The 24,376-nt window shown below is 35.5% G+C and overlaps 1 protein-coding gene across 1 annotated transcript in view; it reads left to right on the top strand.

Annotated features, from left to right (window-relative positions):
* Window positions 1-23,371, top strand: part of LOC148954818 (pseudouridylate synthase 7 homolog) — a 36,446-nt gene extending 13,075 nt beyond the window's left edge. The window contains exons 5-8 of the mRNA XM_089105224.1: window positions 6,639-6,828; window positions 9,378-9,642; window positions 15,751-15,899; window positions 23,115-23,371. Of these exons, the coding sequence (XP_088961350.1) occupies window positions 6,639-6,828; window positions 9,378-9,642; window positions 15,751-15,899; window positions 23,115-23,266 (756 nt within the window). The 3' untranslated portion in view covers window positions 23,267-23,371. The remainder of the gene's footprint in view (window positions 1-6,638; window positions 6,829-9,377; window positions 9,643-15,750; window positions 15,900-23,114) is intronic.
* The last annotated feature ends 1,005 nt before the right edge of the window (window positions 23,372-24,376 follow it).

Below are 24,376 nucleotides of genomic sequence, written 5' to 3'. Positions count from 1 at the left end.
AGAGAGATCCAAATTGGATGTAAATGACTTGAAAAAAGAACAAGACGAAAAAAGCAGGAATTACCTCAAAAACGCAGAAAATTTACAAAAAAATGGAAGGAAAAAATGAAGATAAAATAGGAGATACAAAGCAGGAATTTACCGTCTTTTCACACTTAACCCCAATTAACCCGTCTAGAATTTTCTATGATCTGCGCAATATTAGGTGCAATTTAGGAATTTAGAGTGCAAACTCAGCTTGGTCTCTAAGAAAAAAAAAAGGGGAGATGGGGGTCAGGATTATAGAAATATTTAGGCGGAGTATGGCCCGAAATCGGCTGCGAACCAAAAGTGCCTTTTACATCATTTCGCTCTATCAAAACCTATATCAACTTATGATAAGTTTTTTCTTCATCTCAGTTGATATCTCATTCCGTTTAATTAACAATTAGCATTCCTTTTATAGCAATGCTTGGACCATAGTGTACTAGCAGTTATAAATGAAAGTTGAAATGCGCTCATCTGTTGTGGCAATAATGTATCCCGAAACCAAAGCCGTATTCAAGGGAGAGGCTCGAGGATTTGAACTCCCCCACCCTCTAAATGTTAGTCCGACTCGCAGAAACGTGTCGGTGATCATTTTTGTGGTGTTTTAATTTGTTTTCATCCCCCCCCCCCCCCACAAAAAAATAATCACCCTCCCGACCGTAATTACTCTTATTTATTCTAGCTCGCAAGATGGTTAGTAGATTTACTTATTATAAGCTTCCTTGATTTTCCTTTCTTATGTATAGATAGATTTTTCGTATCATGTTTCGAATCTGTATAATTTTAGACAAGAATTTCTTTCTTAAATATTAAGCACCAGGGGACAGAGCTTCACTTGGTGAAAATAAAGACAGTTTTGTTAATATATTTTGCAAAACAACTCCTATTTCGTTTTGTTTATTTGGAAAAAGTTGTTGCCTTTTTATACCAACAAATTATTGTATACTATCTGCAATCAAATTAAATTGTTATTTGCTTTTTAAAATATTTAGCAAAGACACTCATCTTAGAAAACTTTATTATAAGTTTTCCAAGTATTTGTGATTTCATGCATATGAAAAATGTTTTTTACAAAATTAAGGCCTTAAAAAAAATTTCCCAAAGTGTTGCATATCTAAATCTTTTTATCATGCCGGAAAATGATAGGAATCTTAAAAAAAAATTAAATGTCGTTTTGGAGGACAAATTTACAGACAAATAATTAAATATACATATATTATGCAGCTATTGCTCGTATGTTTTAAAAACTTAATTTTAAACTTAATTTAAGAATAGTGACAATCCAATTGTTGATTTCACAGAACCAAGCTGCTTGTTTTAACAATGGGTTCACTTTCCAAAAAATATTGAACAATAAATTGAATAGATGCTAAATTTCCTGTATGTCAGAATTGTTGCCAATTCTTGAAAAATGAATTGTTGCCAATCCTGAGAAGATATTTTTATTTAATTTACCTGCCCTCTTGCCCACTATTACTACTACTATTACTGCTACTGCTACTAACAACTCACCGTAGAACCAAGCCGTCTGAGGCCAACACATCTACGCACGCTCCAGCTCCATCCCAATCTGTTCAAAGCTTCCCTCTTTAAACCCTCCCAGGAAGTTCCTATTTGCTTTAAATCTTTCTTTGTGACATCCTCACACCCCAACCGCAGACGACCTACTTTTCTTTTAGCCCCAGATTGATGGTCAAAAGGCACAATCTTTGGCAATCCGTCATCCATCATCCGCATAACGTGCTCTAGCCATCTCAACCTTTCTCTCATTATAGCCTTAGAAAGCGGTACTGAACTACACTTTTCGTACAGCCTACTCTTTGAAACACGATAAATACATTCTAAGACCACACTGGCTATACATGACGTATGAAAACAAAGAAAAGAAAGGATATAATAAATGTCCTCAGTGCTCATAACAAACAAAAAACAAAACAAAATCTAATCTTTTGAAGTGAACTCTATTAGAAGAGAAAAGATACTGAATCAAAAAACCAGCCAGAAATATAAGAAAGACAATTCACCAATTGGATTGGATAAGTATTCTTTGCTTTGCAATAAATTTTGCCTTTCTGAAACCTCGATTTTCATTAGATATGCGGACAGGTTGTCCTAAATTATCTCAATTGTCTCTTTAAAAGATTGTGGTAGGACATTTACAGTAGATATTAAAGTTGCCTCTTCAAAAACAACTAAATGATCAGGATTTTCAAAAATATGGAGGGCCAAAGCAGAATCAAAGTTTTCATTTTTATTTTCAAATCTCAGGGACTCATCTATCAAAATTTTGTGTTCATGCAATCGTTCCCCCAGTTGTTGATGGGTCCTACCAATTTAAAATTTCCCTCACGAACACAGGACTCTGTAGACACCGCTAGCCAATTTAGGTTCAGTTTTATCCTTTCCCGAGTTGAAAAAATGTTCAACATTTTTTTCAGTTTTGAAAGAAACAGAAAGATTATGTTTTTTTTTAATTTTTCTAAGTTTGTCGCTGAGTTTTGAGATGTTTGGTAATGTGGTGAAAGTTTTGTTTTCAATTGTCGGAGTATCCGAATCAAGAGGGACAGGCTTCCTATTTTCATGTTTTACCTTTTTTAATCGTCTATCTATGATATTTTCAATGAGGTTAATTGTGTAGCCATTATAAAATAGAATATCTTTAACATAATTTAATTCAGATTTTACATGAATATGTGAACAGATTTTTAGAACTCTCTCGACTAAAGAGAATATTATCCCTGTTTCTACAGAAGGAGGGTGATTTGACGAGAAATGTAGATACCGATCATTATTTGCGGTTTTCTATATATATAGAAAATTCAAGGATAGAAGTATTTTTATAATTAAAACATCCAAAAAAGGAAACTTTCCTGAATCTTTCAGTTCTATTGTGAATTGAAGATTCGAATCAAAAGTGTTCAAGGGCGCAAATGTTCATCGAAATTTACATATTTGACAAAGGTCTTTCCGGCACGTTTTCCATTTAGCAAAACTCGCTTATCGGAAAAATTTTTTTAATTGGAATTTGAACATTTTCAACAGACACAGGTTTTCCTTCCTAGATATTGTCCTGGCCCACCTTTGGAAAATCTATCCTCCAGTGTTTTCAAATCCAAGGAGCTAAGTATTCAATCAAAAGGACCTAAATTTGTGATGGCTCCGACACACATAAATATATCAGAAATTATTACGGGTGTGGAGTCCGGTATTTTTAAGCTCTCATGGTGAGGTTGAAAATCCATACCTCAGAGGAGAAATTGTAAAGAGTATTCCTGATTATAAGCCGTCTTTTTCGCTTTCAACTCAATCAAAGGAAGAAATTAAAATCCTCCGAAACTTGTAAAGAGAGAAAAATGCAGTAATTACAAAAGCGGACAAAGGAAACACAGTTGTTATTATGGATTCCACAGATTATTATAATAAAGTAAAAGCCCTTTTAGTGGATAAAAATACTTACAAAGAAATAAAAACTGATCCCACAGATAAATACACACAGCAATTGAGAAAAGAATTAAAAATTTTAAAAGACAATAGACTAATTACCCATTAACTGTACAGTAAATTCTACCCCAAAGGTTGTTCAGCCCCAAAATTTTATGGTCTCCCTAAAATCCATAAGAAAGATACTCCTTACGTCCTATCATAGCATGCTATAGTTCTCCAGCTACAAATGTAGGAAAGCTCTTATCACCCATTTTCAAGCCTCTTTTAAGCACTCAGAAATCTTATACAAAATATTCCATAGATCTTGTTAACAAGTTAAAAAATCAAAATATAACTGAAAAAACTATCTTATGTTGTTTTGATTTAGTTTCCATGTACACTTCATGTGATGTCCAAAAACGTGAACAATTTTTGATTACGAAGAAAATTAGAGGAAAATTCTGCTTGGTCAGATTACAAAACTTTGGAAATTGACACAATAATGACGCTTGCTCGTCTTTGCAACAAGTTCTCTTTGTATTTTAAGTTCTGAGAAAAATTGTAAGTTGTGAGAAAAATTTTTCCTTCAGATTATGGGTCTACCGATGGGCACTGTTTTGTCTCCTTATTTGGCAAATTTTTACATGGATTTCATAGAACAATCTGCTTTGAATAGTTTTCCCTTGAAACACTCTCTGGTTTAGCTTCGTTGATGATATTCTGCCTGTTTGGGAACATGGAGAGGACTCTCTAAAACACATTTTGGCACATTTGACCACTTTTGATTCGAATCTTCAATTCACAATAGAACTGGAATATTCAGGAAAGCTCTCTTTCTTGGGCGTTCTAATTGTAAAAAATACTCCTAGCCTTGAATTTTCTATATATAGAAAGCCACTAAATTTCTTGTCAAATCACCCCCCCCCTTCTTCTGTAAAAAGAGGGGTAATAATCTCTTTAGTCGACAGAGTTCTAAAAATATGTTCACGTAATCCTGTAAAATCTGAACTAAATTATGTTCAAGATATTCTATTCTGCAATGGCTTCCCAATTAACCTTACTGAAAGTATTATAGATAGACGATTTAAAAAGGTAAAACAGGAAAATAGGGAGCCTGTCCTCCTTGTTTCAATTGAGAACAAAACTTTCACCACATTACCATGCATCTCGAAACTCAGCCACAAACTTGGAATAATTTTAAAAAACATAATTTCTCTGTTTCTTTCAAAACTGAACAAAAAGTTGAGCATTTTTTCAACTCGGGAAAGGATAAAACTGACCCTATACTGGGTAGTGGTGTCTACAGAGTCCCGTGTTCATGTGAGAAATTTTACATTGATAGAACCCATCAACAACCGGGGTAACGATTCCATGAACACAAAATGTTAATAGGTATGTCCCTGAAGTTTGAAAATAAAAATGACAACTTTGATTCTACTTTGGCCCTCCATATCTTTGAAAATCCTGATACATTTGGTTCTTTTTGAAGAGGCAACTTTAATATCTACTGTAAATGACCTGCCATAATCTTTTAAAGAGTCAATTAAGATAAAAAAAAAATATATTAATATAAATTTTGCTATGAATAGAGAAACAGGAAATATTTCCTTAGCCCCAATTTATAATTAATTAATATTAAAAGACTCAATCAATATTTTCGCCCAGTATAATTTAAGACAACGTGTTCGCACATTTAATGAAAATCGAGGTTTCAGAAAGGCAAAATTTATTGCAAAGCAAAGAATACTTATCCAATCCAATTGGTGAATTGTCTTTCTTATATTTCTGGCTGGTTTTTTGATTGAGTATCTTTTCTTTTCTTGTAGAGTTCACTTCAAAAGGTTAGATTTTTGTTTTGTTTTTTCTTTTTTATGAGCACTGCGGACGATTTGACAGAGGTCCTTGTCGAAATATTTGCTTCTTTTTCGTCGTGATATTTTCCTACTGGCTGACAAAATCCTCATTTTTCTCACCTAATTTATTTTATTTGTCATTTATTACATCCTTTCTTTTCTTTGGTATCATAAGTTTGAAATATGGTCAGTCAGCCGGGTACCCAGAACAATCCGTAGGCAATTTTTTCTGGAAAACATCTAGCAAATCTTCATCCGCTTTTCAGAGCTCCCGTGCTTGTCAAAGTGAAGAAATTTCCTAATTTAGGATAAAGAAGGAGAAATAGCTTCTCTTTATGGCATGGTACGGACTTGGATATTTTATTTAGTTCGGCATGTTACGGCATGCCAGTTTGGCCTTAAATATTCTATTGATTTAGTTTTTTCTTTCTGTCATTTATGCAACTAATGAAGTACAAACTTCACTTTTATTAAAATATATCTTTGTTAATTTAAATAACGTGTATGGTTGCATGAATCAACAATTTGCTTAATGGTTGTGGACTGAGAAATAGTAGGTTAAGCTAAGTTTAAGTCTTTTGAAATTTAGGCTAAAGAATTGGAGTTGACCTCTCTTTTATTCTTGACATGGTATGTCAGTTTAGCCTGATACATTGAGGATACCAGGGAATATAAATCGTAATATTTAGTGTTTTCCTATTTAATAAGTTGATTAATCTACTTTTTCCCGGAGGCCGTTTTTCCCCTGGCCCCTCCACCATTGTCCATTTAAAACATTTATATATATAAAAATATTGTTCGAAGAACTTGCTTTGAAAACCATAGAAATGATAACCCTATTTATTTAACTTTTGATATTTTAGACTCTCTTCTAATATATATTTCAAGAGGTTGTGTTTTTAATTTATTTTTTAGAACCATTATTCAATTATCGTTTTAGAACCATTGCCATACGACTGTTAAATTCAAAACCCTACCATCTGTTATGTTAAATTTAAATTAAGCTAAGTTGAATTTAATTTTTAATTGGTTAAATTAAAAATTGTGAAGTCAAGCTTTAGGTATTTTACCTATTTATTTGCGTTCCTTCTCTCATTTTGTGCGAATGGTGACAATAAAAAGGATCACTTTTTATTGACGAAATATGTTTGTTGAGATGTGCAAATGCTTGGTTGCATAAATCAATATTTCATATTATCAATGATGATTGTGATGCAAAGGGGAACTAATAGGAATTGATCTGCGTAGCGATGCTGATTTATCAGGATCAGAATCTCTCCAGTGATTCAGTTCAGTATTGCCAGTTTAACCGAACTTGACTCTATTGCAATATAGGCAAAAGAAGAAGTTTCTAAAACAGAGGCAAAAAAAGATGTGGTCAAGGCAGAGGAAACTGGGGAGAAAATGGAAACTTTTGAAACAGTTGGAGAAGAAATGAAACCTGAAGAGAAAACGCAGACTGGAGATACGCCTAAACAAATAGAAAAGCCAATTAAGGAGGCAGAAAAGGCCGAAACAGAAAAAGGTAAATAGCACCTAACAAAGGCAATCATCCCCCTTTAAAAAATTGGATATGTACAGAAGTGCTTCCTCCTGATTCTCTGTAAATTGGGTAACCTCCCTTACTATTTCTTATTTAAAGCAGTATTTCATCCCACCCTGAAAAAAGAGACAAAGTTCATGTGCGCCTTTCCATCATGTTGCCCCCATCCCATAGAAAGTTTACGTCTGTATTCATATCTGGCCTCTCTTTGCTTTCCCTGCATCTTTTTCCTCTTTGGCTCTCCTTGCATCTTTTATCTGTTTCTATATTTGTAATGGCCTTTATCGAATAAACCAGAATCTTTGGCTTGTCTTTTTTCATATAAATGTCCCATGCCCCCATTCATATGTCCCCCATTTCATATGTCCCAAGCCAAGCCTGCACTTGGCTTGGGTGTAGTTTTTACTCATATTCTTGCGAATTGGTCAAGCAAAACAAAATACAATTAGCATCCAACTGAGGAAGGGCCAGGGGGGAAAGGAGGAGAAAAGAGTATTAATATAGAGTTTTCTGTCGTAAACGTTAACACTCGGTGGACATCCTGGAATTATTATCCTGTACTATATTCATCATTGAAGGTATAGATTCAGTTACACTAAATTCAGTAGCACTTCATACCTGAACTGTTGGAACAATGAGCTATGTTCCAAATATTGTTTGGATAGGCGTGGAAGTTGAACAAGTGCACAGCTTTTGGAAGGTGAAAAGTGACAAAAGGTCCTGTAATGGTGAAGTTAGTTTTATCATGGCTTGGTATTACGGAACCCAGAGTTCGAACTCAGGTGTAGCAACACACTGCAGGGATTGGAATTTGATTCGGTGATGAGATTATTCGAAATTGTCTCCATATTAATCAAAACTAGAAGAGGCAGAAGGTTTAGACAATTGTTTAAAAATTTAATTAAATTCCAATAGAACATTTGCACAGAAGAAAAACTCTTTGACGAACATTCATAAACAGAAGAAGTACTGGACTGAATATGTGAACATCATTTGCCTAGAAAATAAATGAAAGCAAATAAAATATGTATTTTATATTATTTTATTATTAATGACAGCAAATAATATATAAATAATGTAATTGAGAGCTTCAAAGTTGTAGTTCTTTAAATCGTGACATTGTTTCTTGGGACAATCTGGTAAATACTGGTGCTCATCAAGGTAGAACCATGGGGGACGCCCTAGAAGAGCCTTTACGGCAGTTTGAAGGTGATAAAACAGCCTTGACCTTCATCTCAAAAATAGACATCCCATGTTTCCTCATCACTTCCAAGTAGATATTTTGAAGATTGGGGAATGATCTTGTACTTGGATGTTCAGTTTAATGTATTGAAACAAAGGAATTCCTCGTAATCCGACTAAAAGAACTGCATCGTCATCTTGACTTCATCTTTAAGAATAATAACATCAAAAGAGCTTAAGAGCTTAGCCTCCTGGGAATTAAAGTTATAGCTGATATGTTGTGAATTGCTTGTCTTTCGTGAACAGTCTAACTCCATTAGAAAAGACTGAATATGTATCGCTCCGAAAGCTTTTGTTTAATTTAGTTTGAATATCCTTCTAGGTATTCAACCCAAGACATGGTGTTGCTAGCCTGCTTTCGAGACCGGTTGCAGATTCCAAAAGCTTGAAAATAAACTTCTTTGAAATTTTGACGTATCTTGATTTATATGTATGAGAATTAGACTTGGGATCCATTGATTAGTTACTATAGTACAGTGGCTATAGGACTATCCTCCAGAGAAGGAATATAGAAGTTCGAGTCGCTCTTTAGTAATGAAAATTATTCGCTTTCCTTGTGGATAAACACGGCTCAATTGCCGTTTGTTTTGTTTTATAAAAGCATATCTTTTTTTGTCCTGTAGTGGCGTAGTGGGTTAGACCTTATCTTGGTAACACGGAACCCGGAGATTAAACATTGCTGTGGCAACACACTACAGTGCCGACGCAGGGACCTTAGTAGTCAAGGAGGGTCGCTAATCCGATTACTTATCCATAGGTGACACTGTCAGTATCTTAGGTCACAACTACTTCACATTCTATTAGTGACTTAGCATTCGAAAAATACGTAAAATCCAATAGAACTTATCTTGAATTTCTTAAACGTAACTGGTAATTCAATATTGTGTGTGCTGTTAAGATAGACAATAACCAGAGTATCGCAATCTATGGGGAATCTTAACTCGTTTTTATTTGTTAATGTAGTCCCATCGATGTTTGGAGTCAAGCTAATTGAAGGTAATTTCTTTTACATCTAAGAGACATTTACCCGTGCTTGTTGTGTACAAGCTTTTTAGTTCTTTCTCGAGAATCTGACAGAAACCCCCCTCATACACCCTGACATACACCCTCAGAACCCAAAGATACACCCTGGAATAAGAAGAGGGATCTTGTGCCAATGCTTGCCTCATTATTACCAATGACTATGGAAACGTCACTGGTTACTAATTTACACAACTTAGGGTTTACACAATCCTTTAGGGTTGTATATTTGTTCTTGTGAGTTGTATCTGCTTTTTATTCGTCTTTAGAAAAAACGGAAGCTGAAGTTGAGAAAGCTGAAACAAAGGACGAAGAAGCTTCATCAGACGAAGTAGAAGCGGGGAGAAGGAGGAAAAATCGTCAAGTTCCCATTGTTGTAACGGAGGAAAATATTGATAATTACACTATTTTTGACGTTGTCCTTCCACTGCCAGGAGCTGACACAATATACCCAAATAATGTGTGTGGTGAATGGTATAAGGAGCTGTTAGAAAAAGATGGTATTAAATTCGAGGATATTAAGAAAAAAGCAAAGTAAGTTGTTAATGTTTTATTTCGTCTTTTTCATCATTTTTCGGAGATTTTCTTTTGATATGTTCCCATTGTGGCTCCGAGTTACTCCCAACGTTAATATCAGCATTAATAGAAACAAACTTTACAACCTCTTGGTTGGAAAAGAATTAGAACTATTTTGATAGTGGGGATGGGGAAAAATAAATCGCAGTGCCTGTAACAGAAAAATACATAATATTATTATTTGCGGGTCTATTTTATTTTTAGTATTATACACAAACAACCTGACATTTCTACTATTTTTTTTTCATTTTCATTAACATTTTTACAGTATAATTGTGGCTCTTAAAATGTTTCATGTCAGTAAGTAATGCACACCAACGACTTCCTGAATAGAATACTGTATTCCTAGGTAGACGCATCACTTTGAAAATCATTGAATAATAGGCTAGTATTCCAAGGAGCAACCTCCACGAAGCAGCCTTCTACGTTCATAAACACAAGTTTATTAACAACTTTTTCCAGATGAAAATAATTTCTTAGACCACACTGCCTTTCCATTTACAAAAAATTAAACAAGAAAAACGGGTTTTAATTTCTATAAAGCAGTGAATACAACATATTTAATTAAACACAAATACTCCGAATATTTCGGCCCCATATCCGGAGCCTTTCTCAACGGAAAAAAAAATTCTTACATAAACATAAAAAACATACTAAACAAAACAAAAGAAAAAATATAAATAAATAGGAAAAGAAAACTCACATATTAAATAAACAAACTCCATTCACTGCCTAAACATTCGATTGTATACGGCAGTGAATGGAGTTTGTTTATTTAATATGTGAGTTTTCTTTTCCTATTTATTTATATTTTTTCTTTTGTTTTGTTTAGTATGTTTTTTATGTTTATGTAAGAATTTTTTTTTCCGTTGAGAAAGGCTCCCGGATGTGGGGCCGAAATATTCGGAGTATTTGTGTTTAATTAAATGTTTTGTATTCACTGCTTTATAGAAATTAAAACCCGTTTTTCTTGTTTAATTTTTTTTCAGATGACTTATTCTGCCTTTCAATTAAATTAAAAAAAAGAAATTAACCGAAAGTAAGGAGTAAAAAGGTAAAAAAAAGTGAAAGTAAAGAGGGACTGTCCCCTCCTCAACGCCTCGCTCTTTACGCTGAAGTTTTTTATTGTATTAAAAAGTAGAGTTGTGAGAAAGAGTCAAACTTTTGCGTAAAGAGCAAGGCGTTAAGGAGGAGATAGACCCTTTCCTATTCGGAATAATTTGTGCTCGTTTTAAGTTTTAATGTCGCTGCTTACTTTCAGTTAAAAAGCTTTTTTTTATTTAATTTCTGAACGTTTTTGAATTGATGCAGGTTTTGAATTTGGCTCACCATACATGAATAATTAATGGCTCTGAAGCATGGGCGCTCCGAAAAGCGGATGAAGAATTGCTAGATGTTTTCCAGAGAAATTGCTTAAGTATTGTTCTGGGTACCTGGCTTACTGACCGTATTTCAAACAATAGGCTATACGAAAAATGTGGTTCAATACCGCTCTCTAGGGCTATAATGAAAGAAAGGTTTAGATGGCTAGGGCACGTTCTGCGGATGAAGGATGACAGATTGCCGAAGATTGTTCTTTTCGGCCAACCGTCTAGGGCTAAACGGAAAGCAGGTTGTCCTCGTCTTGGGTGAGAGGACGTCAAAAAGAAAGATTTAAAGGAAACGGAAACTTCGTGGGAGGGTGTAAAAAGGGATGCTTCGAATAGGTCGGACTGGAGGAGGAGCGTGCGTAGCTGTGTTGGCCTCAGGCGGCTTGGTGCTGCGGTGAGTTGTTAGTAGTAGTAGAAATTTGTATATTAATTTTACTTTTTTTAACTAATGATAACCTTTTTTTTAGCTATCTAATAATAATATAATTTTTTGTTTACAACAAGGTTTTTCTCTGACAATGGCTCTCGAATCACAAAGGTTATTTAATTAGAATAATAGCCTCTTTTAGAAGTTAAAAAAACTTTAAAGTAAGAGCGAGCTATTGATGAAAGGCAGCCCCCCTTATATGCGTAATATTTTCTGTTCGTTTTAAGTTTTAATGCTGCTCCTTACTTTCAGTTGAAAATACTTGTTATTGTTTTTAAAATAATGCTAGGAAATTCAGTGCCTTCTTCGTGGAAATTCTCTTCCCCATGAAAAATTCCTCCGTGAAAAGATCCTCCCCCTAACCTTCCCCCCACCAGAACCCCCCCCCCCCTGAAAACGTCTATATACTTCCCAATAACCAATACTATATGTAAACAATGGGCGGACGATTCCGATTTTTTTTTATCTTAGCGCACTTTCATTTGAAAAAGACTTTAATTTCTTTTCTTTCTTTTTAATCATACCAGAAATCCCCCCTCGTGGAAAATTCTTCCAAAAAAAAACCCTCCCCCGCCCCTCTAGTAGAAAGTTACTCCCGAACAGAATCACTTCTGGAGAATTTATCGTGTGGAAAGCTCCCATGGAGAATTTCCCACGTTGAAATTCCCCCCTCTCCCTACGGAAATATACTCTAGACAATCCTAACCCGGTAAAAATTTTCCCCCAGACAATTCTCCTTGACATCTCTACGTGTAAAACTGAGTCGGCATAGAGAAAGTAACACAAATAAAAAGAATTTCGTAAAGTTATAGTGCTGTATAAAGGTGGGTCCCGGAGTGATCCTGCTAATTATAGGCCAATTTCTCTTCTATCTGTTTTCAGCAAAATTTTTGAGAAGGCTATGCTATCCAGGCTTCTTAGTTTTCTGGATGTAAAAAAAAAAAAATTTTCCATGATTTCCTGTTTGGATTCCGAGCGAATCACTCTACAGAGCATGCTTGCGCATCTCTCTTGAATTTCATTCATTCGGCAATAGATTTTGGTCTTATCCCGGCAGCTTTATTTTTGGATGTTCGTAAAGCTTTTGATTCTTTGACTCATCAGATTCTTCTTTGCAAACTATCGCATATTGGTATAAGATCAAATGCTTTCTCTTGGTTTGAATCATATCTTTCTGGTAGACTTATTTCAATTGATCCGCTTTTCCGGAGCCCTTCTGAAGTAGAATATGGCGTCCCCCAGGGATCTGTTCTTGGCCCCGTTTTATTTCTGATTTACGTCAATGATCTGATTTCAGTAGTCAAAAACACCAGTCCTCTAGTATGCTGCAATCTGTGTCATCCGGATGTCCCTTCGTGTCCCAATGCTACTTCTAATGAAGATTGCCTCGTTGCTTTTGCTGACGACAGTACTATTGGGGCTCTAGGGAAGACGGAATGCGATATCAGGTCTAACCTGGTGGCAATATTCGAGAGAGTAGTTTCATGGTTTGATGCGAATTACTTGGCCTTGAATGTTGCCAAGTCACATTTTCTTATTTTTTCTCGAATTGGTGTAGCTTTTTCTCAACTGACACAGCTTCAGGTGCTCCTTGTGTAGACCAAAGAATCGGTTGGTCCGGTATCTTGGTATCCTGCTTGATGAGAACCTTTCGTTTAGACACAATATAGCCATGATTAGGGTTAAGGTCTCACGGAGTTTGGGTGTCATTCGAAAACTCAAACACACCTTTCCTGGATCTATTCTGAAGCTTTTTTTTCTGCCTTGTCCAGTCATATGTCTCTTATTGCCCCATAGTATGGATGTCTACTTTTCCTTCTACATTGCGGTCGCTTTATGTCATGTATAACAAAGCACGGCGTCTGGTTATGGACACCAACCGTTCTTGACCAAAACCGCTTCTAAATATACAGTCTATCAACCTTCTTTCTTGTGCTTCTTTTGTTTTTCATCAGCTTCATGGCAATGTTCCAAAATCTCTTCAAAAAACTCCTCAGTTTATTTCTGATTCAGCTCCATATAACCTTCGTTCGTCACATAATATCTGCATTCCTCCTACTCCCACTGTGCGGTCAGATTTCAATCCCCTCATCGCTTGTCATCAGGTTTGGAACTTTCTGCCTTCTTCAGTACAGAAATGCCACACTTTCAAGAGGATTCTTAAGGACCATTTAGTTAAGAATCAAACGGAATAGTTTTTTGTTGTTTTTTTTTGTGGAGTTGACGTTCCCTGAGTTTTTAGTTTTGTTTTATGGTGGTCTTTTCTGCGCTATGACTCCAAGGCCTCAGGTACGGTCTTTTTTTAATTGTATATGTTGTTTGGCGATTGATTTCTTTTTTATGGTTGTTTGGATATATTGTATTTTTTTTCTCATTCCCCCTTGTATCCCTGGCCATGGAGCCTTTCGAGGGGGATTAGGAGTGTTGTGATTGGATTGTGTATGTATTATCGAATAAAAACTCTGATGACTGAAACTATGAAAAAGGAATTATGGTAAATTCTCCCAATGCAAAATTTCGCTTGGAAAGTTCTTCCCTGGAAGCTTTTCTCGCCACGGAAAATTATCCTCGTGAAAAATATCCCTAACAGAAAATCCCCCTCCCCCCGAAAAATATCTTATGTACTTCCAAATAAGAAATACTATACGTAAACAATGGGCGAATTTCACTACTTACACACCTTTCCCCAGGGGCTGTGGATGGTCATGTTACCCGCAAAGGCATAGTTACTGGACTTTTCAACTAGGCGCGGGAGGGGGGTTAGGTGCCCTCCAATATTTTTGATCACTTAAAAATGCCACTTGGACTTTTGATTTCCGATCAAATTGAGCCCTCTACCGACCCTCTAAGATTACTGGCTCGATACGATCACCCCTGAAAAAAAACAAAAACGGATCCGTGATCATTCTTCTAGCAAAAAATGCAAAACTCCACATTTTTGTATATAGGAGCTGGAAACATATACAGTAAGGTTTTCTAATATGCTGAATCTGATGATACGATTCTCATTAAGATCACTTGACGGTTTGGGGGTGGTCCCCCCTTTTTCGAAAATTGGCAAATTTTCTCTGGCCGTAACTTTTGATGGGTAATATTAGCTTGATGAATTTTGTATATATTGAATGAAGAAAATATGTTGCGAATTGTTTACCTGTATAATTAATAACATTAAAAAGGGGATTCGCGGGCTTTGATGGCCCTTGCTTTGCTGGGGCTCTAGATCACCCCTCGCTAATGTCTTGTCTATTGTAATTGAGAATTGAAAGTTTTATGCTACCCGATCTACAGCATCACGTCACAGTTTCATCTTGAAATCTTACCCTGCAGTCAACCCTGTTATTATACAGAAGTAGATAATCACCATGAGTTTCATCAACCTCAGTTTCATCATCATCAACCGGAAAAGAATTGGGGAAAAGAAAAAGATATAAAATTGACAAAAACGTGGAATTAAAAAAAAAAAGATATCAATGAGGTAAAAAAAAATTTTTTGAAAAAAAAGCGAAAAAAAGATTTAAATGGGTCAATTGAAGAGTTACTTTTGTCCAATTAAGTGTCCAATAAGATTTCGTACTGAGTATATGCATGACACGCATTTATTCAATTTTTATAATGTTTTGAAAAAGAAACTAAATTATAATATGATTTATAATAATATGATATACCATCTACAATGGTATCTTCGTCTAGCTCATGAAGCTGAATACGCAATGGAAAACATTTATAATTTGTTTGCACAAAATCCAACAAGGGTTGCTGCAAAACATCAATCAACAAAATTGAGTATTAAACTCATAAACCATCATCAGCCTATAGAACCAAGAGCTGTATTGTTCAGTCCTAGTCTTAAAATTTCCCCAGCTTCAAAATCTTTCAAAGGTCTTTCTTTCTCAGCAATTTCTAGAATGCGCCTGCTAGCTCAAAATATCCTCCCCGGGATCATTCCCTTATTTCTATTGAGTCTTTGTTTCTCCAAAGTACGCAAAGAATTTTCCCCGTTTTGGCTATAATTTTTTTTTGCGTCCACAATACGCAACGAGCCTTTTTTTGGCTATATTTTTTTTCGTCATAAATTTAATTATTGCATTCAAGCCAAAATTAAAACCAAGAAATTAGTACTATATTCCCACATATATATTGTTTTAGGTTTCGTACAACCTTGTATCGAGTTTTTCTTTCCTTTATTTTTTAGCTTCAAGTCTACGTTGCAATCAATACGGTGTTGTCATCATTATAACCATGATTTACATAATAATGTTTTACTTAAAGGTCTTATTGCTTATATGGTGGTTATCGGCGATTTATTCAGCGACCAATTGACCTTTCCTTCAAGAAAGTCAAATATAACGACCTCACCCATCCTTTAATACTTTCTGACGTGGACGCCCTCGAAAAAGCTGAATTGGGAGTGGTTGAAGGTAGGTTTTCCTTTTTTTCTAAGAGTGCGTACGAACATTCCTTATCCTGGCAACTCTTCAAGTGAAACGCTATAGGCAACTGGGTGAATAACAACATTAATCACTTGTGTCCAACTATAAGCATAGTTTATTTAGAAACTCCTTAAGGTGTATCACATTTCCCAAATACTTTCCCTATTGTCCTTTGAATATAATGTCACAAATTTTTTCCATCTTTGAAAAGACTGAATTTTTGTTTATACATGACGTCACACATACTAAGTCATCCTCATTTTCCAGGGTTAGCAGGTGTAACATATCCAACAACTAATCCGGGGTGTTTCAATTAGTAAATTTGAATGTAACGTCATTTACGTGTCTTAAAACGCTAAGGATAAGTAATTGGACTTGTCGGATAAGTGATCTTGCAATGCTCGAACGTACTATAAAATGAACAATTTGAGTTTTGGATTAGTACTAAATAGCACTAAGTAATGATTAAATAAGTATTAATATGTAAAAATACTAGTAATGGTTGGGAAGGCAAAGGGTAGTAAAAATTTTTTTGGGGGAAGGGGTATATTATAACTAAGATGAGGGTTGAAATTTATTTAGCTATTAATAACTAAGAGATCTTGTTGGTATGTATGTAATTCCCCACATGTATGATACATGAGCCATATACGCGTGGTTAATAAAGGACCTGAAGCAGAAGCATAAAGAAAGAAGAAATATCATAATGTCAATTATAATCAATGATTTTAATACCAATCATCGCATATTGTCAAAAAAAATACGAAGAAAAATCAAGGATGCATTCAAGAAGACAGTTATCATTAATGATAATTAATTATTTTTTATCAATAGCACAAAAGGAACTAAAATATTAGCATTGATTGCATCTAACAAGGATAATAAGGGTCGAATCAAAGAGTAAGGGCAACTTACAAGAGGGGAAACTGGCGCTAGTGTTGGCAAAAAAAAACTATCAACTGTATCTAGTATTTGACTAAACCTGGCATTTTTCCAAGCTTTGATATCGTTGTCCTGTCTGGAACTTAGTTCAAAGACTTTTACCTCAGTATGTCTACCAACTACACAAATATAATTAATTACTCTTTACTATTAAACGGAAAAAATGTAAAGTGTTGCCAAACACAAAATAAGATATTTATTTCAAAAAGATCGCTATCACAAGCCCACTAAGGGCCAATTTTTAACCTTTGAGTTAACAATATAAATAGTTGCTCTAAAACTTGCCAAAATGCAAAGAACAACAACGAAATAGAAAAATTATAATGAACAATCATTTAAAAGTCAATATTTAAAACTCCAAAAAGTCAATTAAAAAATAAAAAAGATAAAAACTGGTCAAACTAACCTTAAACAAATACAAATCCGAAAAAGAATATGAACGGGCATAAAAAAGGGGGGGGGGAGAATAAACAAAAATACACAAAAAAAAGAGCGAGACATAAATACATTTAATTAAAAGGGATACTAAGAAAGTGTCAATAATTTAACTACAGTAAATGAATAAAAATGCAAAGAACAACAACGAAATAGAAAAATCATAATGAACAATCATTTAAAAGTCAATAATTAAAACTGTAAAAAGTCAATTAAAAAATAAAAAATATAAAAACTGGTCAAACTAAACTTAAACAAATACAAATCAGAAAAGAATTAGAACGGGCATAAAATCAATAAAAGAGTTAAAAGCAACAAAAACTGGCCAAGAAAGGGGGAGGGGACAAAAAAAACGCAAAAAGAACAAAAAATAAAATATAAAAAAATACAGGGGGAACTAAAAGAAAAAGAGGGGGGGCAAGCAAATGAGTGCAAGAACCTGGGCAGTACCATCAGCTAATAAACAAAAAAGAGGGGAAAAAAAGAAACTATTGAGACATTTTATTCATTTTTTTTTGTAATGAAGCGGACAAAAGTTCTTTCGCATCTGGAAGTAACGCAGTGAATGGGGGACAAAGCAGGGATGGGCTCAGAAACAGCTCGAGGCGGCCGTAATCTGGATGGGGAGTGACGTTTGGGGAAAATACTTGCCTGATGAGGGTTTGTTATGGCATTTTTTGCAAAACGGAGGCACAACGAAACCCTCCTTTGCTCCAGGGTTTTCAGACTAGTATTTTTTAGGAGCAGAGAGTATGGCACCTTGCCTTCTTTGAAAATTATTCGCAAGGCCCTTTTTTGAATTGATTCGATTTTTTCCAATTCTTCGCGAGAGATACCAGGGTGCCAAACTGGACAAGCCTATTCTAGATGCGGGCGGACAAAAGACGTGTAAATTCTTAAGGAGTGGGAAGGGGGGACGCTGAATTTATTTAGGAGCTTAAGGAGGGTGATAGACGCATTATCTCTATGGATGATGTCTTTAACGTGGATATCCCACTTTAAATTTGAAGAAATTGTGACGCCAAGTAGTTTAAATGAGGACACAGAAATTTCAGGAGGGATAGGATTAAGAAAATAGGGCGAGGATTTGAGGAAACAAATGGGCATTATCATGGACTTAGAGGGGTTTACTGTCATGTCTAAGTCCAAGGCCTCGTCTCCAATATCATTGAGGATGCTCATAGGGTCGCTTATTAAAATTCTTAATCAAATTTCAAAAACCCGTGAGTCATCAAAAAAATTCCATCCGTCAGGAAAATTCATTTGCGAGGCTGTTGATAATTACTGAAAAACGGAGGGGACCTAGGAGAGTACCTTGGGGTATGCCATTGTTGACAGGGAGAGGATTTGAATAATGATTTTGGTTTTTGACAACTTACGATCTATTTGTTAAGAAGGAGGCAACTAATTTCACCTGTAAGGGATCAATATTGAACTCGTTGACAAGTTTCTCAATTAAAATATTGTGGTTAACAAGGTCGAATGCTTTCTGAAGGTCGTTGGAAATTAAATTTAGCCACGAATTAGGCTTTTCAAGGATTTTCCCGATGTGATCAATAAGAGAAACGAGGTAATGGGAAGTAGAGGTGGATTTTTGGTTCCCGAATTGCTTCAAGTCAGTAAGAGGTAGGATTTTTTCCTTTAGCCAATCTGCAAGTAATCCTTTATAAAGTTTCGAGAAAATAGGAGTAAGAGTAATAGGCCGGACGCCTTCAAAACCAAGCTTTCCGTTTTTCTTTTTCAAAGGGATTATGAAACCCTGTTTCCAAATTGTAGGAATTTGCCCAGACTCGGTAATCTCGTTAAACAGGAAAGACAAGGGCTTAGACAAGAAATCAACGAAGGCACTAATAAGAGGAAAGGGGATATCCAAAGGACAATTACTTGTCTTTCTTAGTTTTTGAATTCTTCTTTCTATCTCAGACGAGGAAACAGTGGGTAAAGAAGGGGAAACGGCTCCTGATGGTAATCGGTCGGACAGTGGTGGAAGGCTCTGGACAATGGAAGCGAGGAATTTATTGAGATTATTGGCAGTAATATCAGGGGACTCGGGTAGATTGAAGTTAAGCTGTTCAAGCCTCCTGCCACACAACTTTTTAACCTCAGAATACCAGTTTTTTGGTTTATTAGTGAACAATACTTCGACCTTATTTTTGTAGTACGATCGTGCCAATTTGCAAATTTCTCTTCTAATTGATTTTCTTAGTTTATTGGCTTCATCTGGTTTACTATTTTTGAAAAGCTTCAATTTGGTTCTAATTAGTGTTTAATATAGTTTGGTTAATAAAGGGTTTATCAATGGAGCACTTTTTAAATTTTTTTTTCAGGGAAACAAATTTGATATTTGTCAATTAGCTTTTTGTCGAACATAGCCATTTTCTCATCAAGATCTTTTAAACTATAAACATCGGACCAATCTTCAGTATTCAGCCACATACCAAAAAAAAGAAGACTAGAATTTTGAAGAGGGCGATAACTGCCATAAGTTATTGAGAAAGAATGCTTAAAATTTGAGGAGGGGGATAAAAGACTCGAAAAATGATAACTCCCACCTAATGGAGGCAAAGCTGAGGGAGGGCTGTAAAAATTATACATATTAGTTAAAATAACATCAAGAGAGATATTTACCCTAGTCGTGGGTATTTTTAACAATATCGTAACTTTAATTGAGGAGAAAAAATAATACAATTTAAGGTATGTTTTATAACCAACAAAAAAGATAACACCATTGGGGTATTTATAAATAACAAATCATCAGTTGTCTGCAATTGCTGGATGGATTTACGCTTTGACTCAATATTTGGATTTGAGGAGTACTAGGAAACAGATTTTGCAATAATATTAAATGGACGAGGGAGAACTTTTGGTCTAATACTTAGCCAGAGGATTTCATCATACTCGATAAACTAGGACTCAAATAACCTTTGGGTAAAGGTTACTCTTAGTAAAGAACAAAACACCACCACCTTTTTTCCAATTGGGTGGTCTAAAGGACGGAGTTTAATAAACTCTGAATAATGTGTCAGGCGCAGAGACCCTGGGTCATGGGACTGTACTTCCGTAATAGCTATAATATCGATTAGATTTGATTCTGAAAGCACCTCGAGTTTGGTAAGCTTTTCAAAATTAAGACTTTCAGCATCAGTAACTAAAAGTTTAGGAAAAACAAACCAATTGGGGAATCTTGACAGGGATACTTGGTGTGTTTCAGAATTTCCTGGGTGGGGTTTCAATTTGATATTATGATGCTGCGGAGAAGTAGGGTAAGAGAAGGATTTACCTTGGGGATTTGGAGGTGGAAGGAAGGGCGAGGACACAGACGAAGTATGATGAGGAAGGTGTGACTTGTTTTCAGTTGTCGGGAATTGCGAACAATTAGGATTTAATACAAGACAATTATTAAATGCAAAAGGCCTCAGACCTGAGTCACACTGGTAGGGTGGGCACGAGGGATAAAATGAATGGGCCGGAGGCGGGGTTTCGTGGATATAGGGTAAGAAGTAGTTGAATCAGGATGATTTTTGGTAGGGAGAAAAGGGGGAGATGGGAAGGTAAGAAGGTGCTGAGGAATGGAAGTGGGGTGGGAACTTTCTGGGAGGAGGGAGGTTGGAATTGCTTTTGCAAATGACGGATGGAGGCCAGAACCGGTCAACAACATCTTGGGCACATGGAGCGGGTAGGGTATGCAAGGGGGCTTGTGACTGGGAGGGATATGAGTAAGAGGGGATTGTGGGAGGGTTTTGGTGCAGTAACGTCTGTGATGATGATTTGACTGGTCGTGGGTAAAATTTCGGGTTGGAGGGGCTTTTCGGGTAGAAAATGCCTGGGGCATGTTGCTTTGTAACAGATAGGGAGGTAGGGTAATGAGGGGTAATTAATGAGGGAGGAATGGGGTCCGTAGTGCTGCCTAAAAAAAGGGGCTTTCCAGTGTTGAATCCTTGACTGGTAACAGCTGGGACTGCCCAAGTTTGTGCACTTGTTTTTTGCTTGCAGCTCGATTTATTTCGTAAAAAGGAAGGGGGGACATAAATATGCAGGCTATCACACCCACGCCGTTCACAAAAAAGCCGCTGAGGCTTTTTTTGTCGACACTATTGTCAGTTTCTACTTATGTAAGTTACCTCTACTCTTTTGGCTGAATTTGTAGGATTGAGCCATTTCAGGATGAAGGGTATAAATTATTATATCATATATTGGGCCTATAGGATTATGGCCAAATATGAAGGATTATAATTGGTCTATAGGGTGGCGGTGTGTAAGGCTTGTGAAATTTTAAAGAAAAACTCACGGTATTTTCTTCGGGCTGTCATCGACGTAATTTTGGTGTTCGAGAATCGCTAATAAACGTGATCGACGCAACATTTTCCAAAGGCCTATTCACAATTAGATTTTATTTATACCGAGATTTGGTTAGTCCTGACTTCGAGAGTCAGTTTGAAATCCAACCCGTTAACAAAAGGGGTTTAGCTTGCGTCAGAACTGAACTAAGCCAAAACTGAACTTCAATCGATCTGGGCTTAAAACGCTACTGTTGTGCCACGAAGTTTGCCAAGCCAATCAGAATTTTTCATAGAATTGTCTAATTGGCCAATACCCGAATCTTATCCAGATAGAAAAAAAAATGAAAACAAAAAGTGAAATATTAGGAGGAGTGCCTAGAGCTCGTCAGAGCTCATGAACTTTTGTACGACGAAACAAGGAAAGGCTAAATGAGATATGAGATTACGGTATTAGTTGATTTCAGCGTTTGAATTATCAATTACAATGGCTAATGCCCAGTATTAGCATTAGCTAATACTGGGTCCTGGAAATGTGAATTCTGACCTTCAATGACCACACTTTAAATGAAAGCTATATCTTCTTAAGCTGTTTGGTTCCACACGTCATTTGCTTAATTTTTTGGTGATTTACACTTACGTTTTTTTTTTAGTTCGATGCCCACTGTTAATAAAACTGCAGAGCTGCATATGGTGGTATTTTTTTTTTTAAATTGAGTTTTTATTTTTCCTAATTTTTTAAGAAGTATTTATGTGAATTCTAGATTATAAATCTACGGAAAGGTAAACTTTGAAATTTGGCATTAGTAAAATCTCAGTGTGAATAGGCCTTGAAAGAGCAAGGAGTAACAAGCTATAGACACAAGTAATATACTCATTCTATCAGAAAGAGTATATGGGCGTTAATGATGCTTTCTGATTCCCCACTATGCACTTTTGTTCATATTTAAGCTATAATATAGTATACACCTTGCCATCAATGCTAATACCTCATTAGTCTTTTCAGTGGGGTTGATGTTTTCTATCCTTCATGGGGGTATCAAACTCGGAACCATCTTGATCAGAATCTAAAAGAAAATTTATATTGGTAGCATTTCTTTATTTAAGAAAATAATTAAAGAAATTTCTTCTAAGTACGTAAGCTTTTTAAATTTGTTTTTGTTCTTGGATGGGGTTGAGGTTTTGGTTTATTTTTATAACATATATAAGTGTGACAGATTATGCACAAGGTTCAAATTTAAAGAAAGGCAAAAGTGACCTGATTGGTTAACACGATCATTCTTGTATCGTTGTAGCATGGGTAATTTATCTTCCCCTCAGACAGGCTTTTTACTTCTTGGGTGGATTGACTCTTCGCTCTTACTTTGCTCTTACTTCTTGGCCGCTGAGCTGATGCTGTTTTTTTTTGTTTGTTTATTTTTGCCTATCTTAAAATTCGCTATCTCTCCCCCCGCCCTTTCTCTGTCTCTCTCTCTATCTATGTTGTTCCATAGCTACTTTGAAGTGTTTCTTTAGATAAAGACTAAGTCTGATAATGTGATTTTTGTAGATGGTCAATTTGAAGCCGTCATAATGGAATTCAGTCTCCCTGCATCAAGCTACGCTACAATGGCAATCCGTGAGGCTATGAAGACAGAAAACACGGCTCAGCATCAAGCCTCGCTGAACACCTATTACAAGAGATTTATTGAAGATATTTAAATTCCATGATTGGAAGGTTTTTATATTATTTTGTATTCTGGCTACTAAAGATTGGATGTGTCGTTTTCTGATGACGGCCGTTTGCAAAAATAAATTAGAAAATAATTTATTCATTTTGTGTCTCGTGATTTCTTAGCATCTCAATAGTATTATTTGCGCTGTTATCAGGGCTTAAGAATCAGCATTAAGAATTTTTGGGGATTTCCCCGAAAATCTATGTGTTTCCCCCCCAAAAAAAATTTGTTCCCCGAATCCCTGAAATTTCCCCGAGAATCACCCAATCATGGTGCCACCTCCAGTGACTATCCCAAGCAATTATTACTTTACATACTATAATTTTTCACTACTCTCCTGTTCGTTAGTTTTTATCTCCTGTGTTACTTTGCATAAAAACCAGACCGATACAATTTAAGTAGGCCTATAGGCGGTTCTTCATATGTTCACAAAAGTATCATTTTTTCTGAATTTAGATTAAACCATTTCGAATGCAGAATTCCCAATGCTATAAGATTCTTACATTTACATCATTCGTAGTCAAGACAATCTTGACAAAATTAGCCAAGAATTATACTTGAAGTTGTTTAAAAACGTTGAGTTGGATTTTGGGTTTTGAAATTAAACTTCTAAGGAAAATTGTTTTAAAAAAGCCAAATCGTAACTTTAAATTTTGTTTTCTTTTGCTATTTTTGGTTTTGGACATCCTGTGTTAATTTTTAATACCTAATGATTGAACGCATAAAATATTGAAGGAATTGATCTTCTTGCCAGGAATTCTTACCCTTTAAATTTTTGTTTCATTCGGTGGGTAAAAATTAAGTTTTTTTCTTTTTTTATCTGAGGATTGTATTTGTCATACCACCTTTTATCCTCAAACGTATTCACCTTTCATTCCCCTCACAACTATTATTCTGGTTCCTTCACCTGTGTAATATTTTTAGGGGACATAATATTTTAAACTGCAGTTTTAGGATCTTTTTACGGTCTTCCAAAGCTGTTAGTTAGGTGAAGGATATTTAACGCAAAATATATTCTGCTCAAATTAGGGATAACTTAGTAAGTTTATTTAAATATCTAGGCCTACCTTTACAAATTCTAATGCTTGAACAATTA

Source organism: Artemia sp. Qi Xiang Cuo, chromosome 2 (genome assembly GCF_049724085.1).
Source record: "Artemia sp. Qi Xiang Cuo chromosome 2, ASM4972408v1, whole genome shotgun sequence".
In the NCBI taxonomy this organism is placed as follows: Eukaryota; Metazoa; Arthropoda; class Branchiopoda; order Anostraca; family Artemiidae; genus Artemia; species Artemia sp. Qi Xiang Cuo.
Note: the sequence above shows the minus strand (reverse complement) of the source record. Positions and strands in the feature narration are given on the sequence as shown.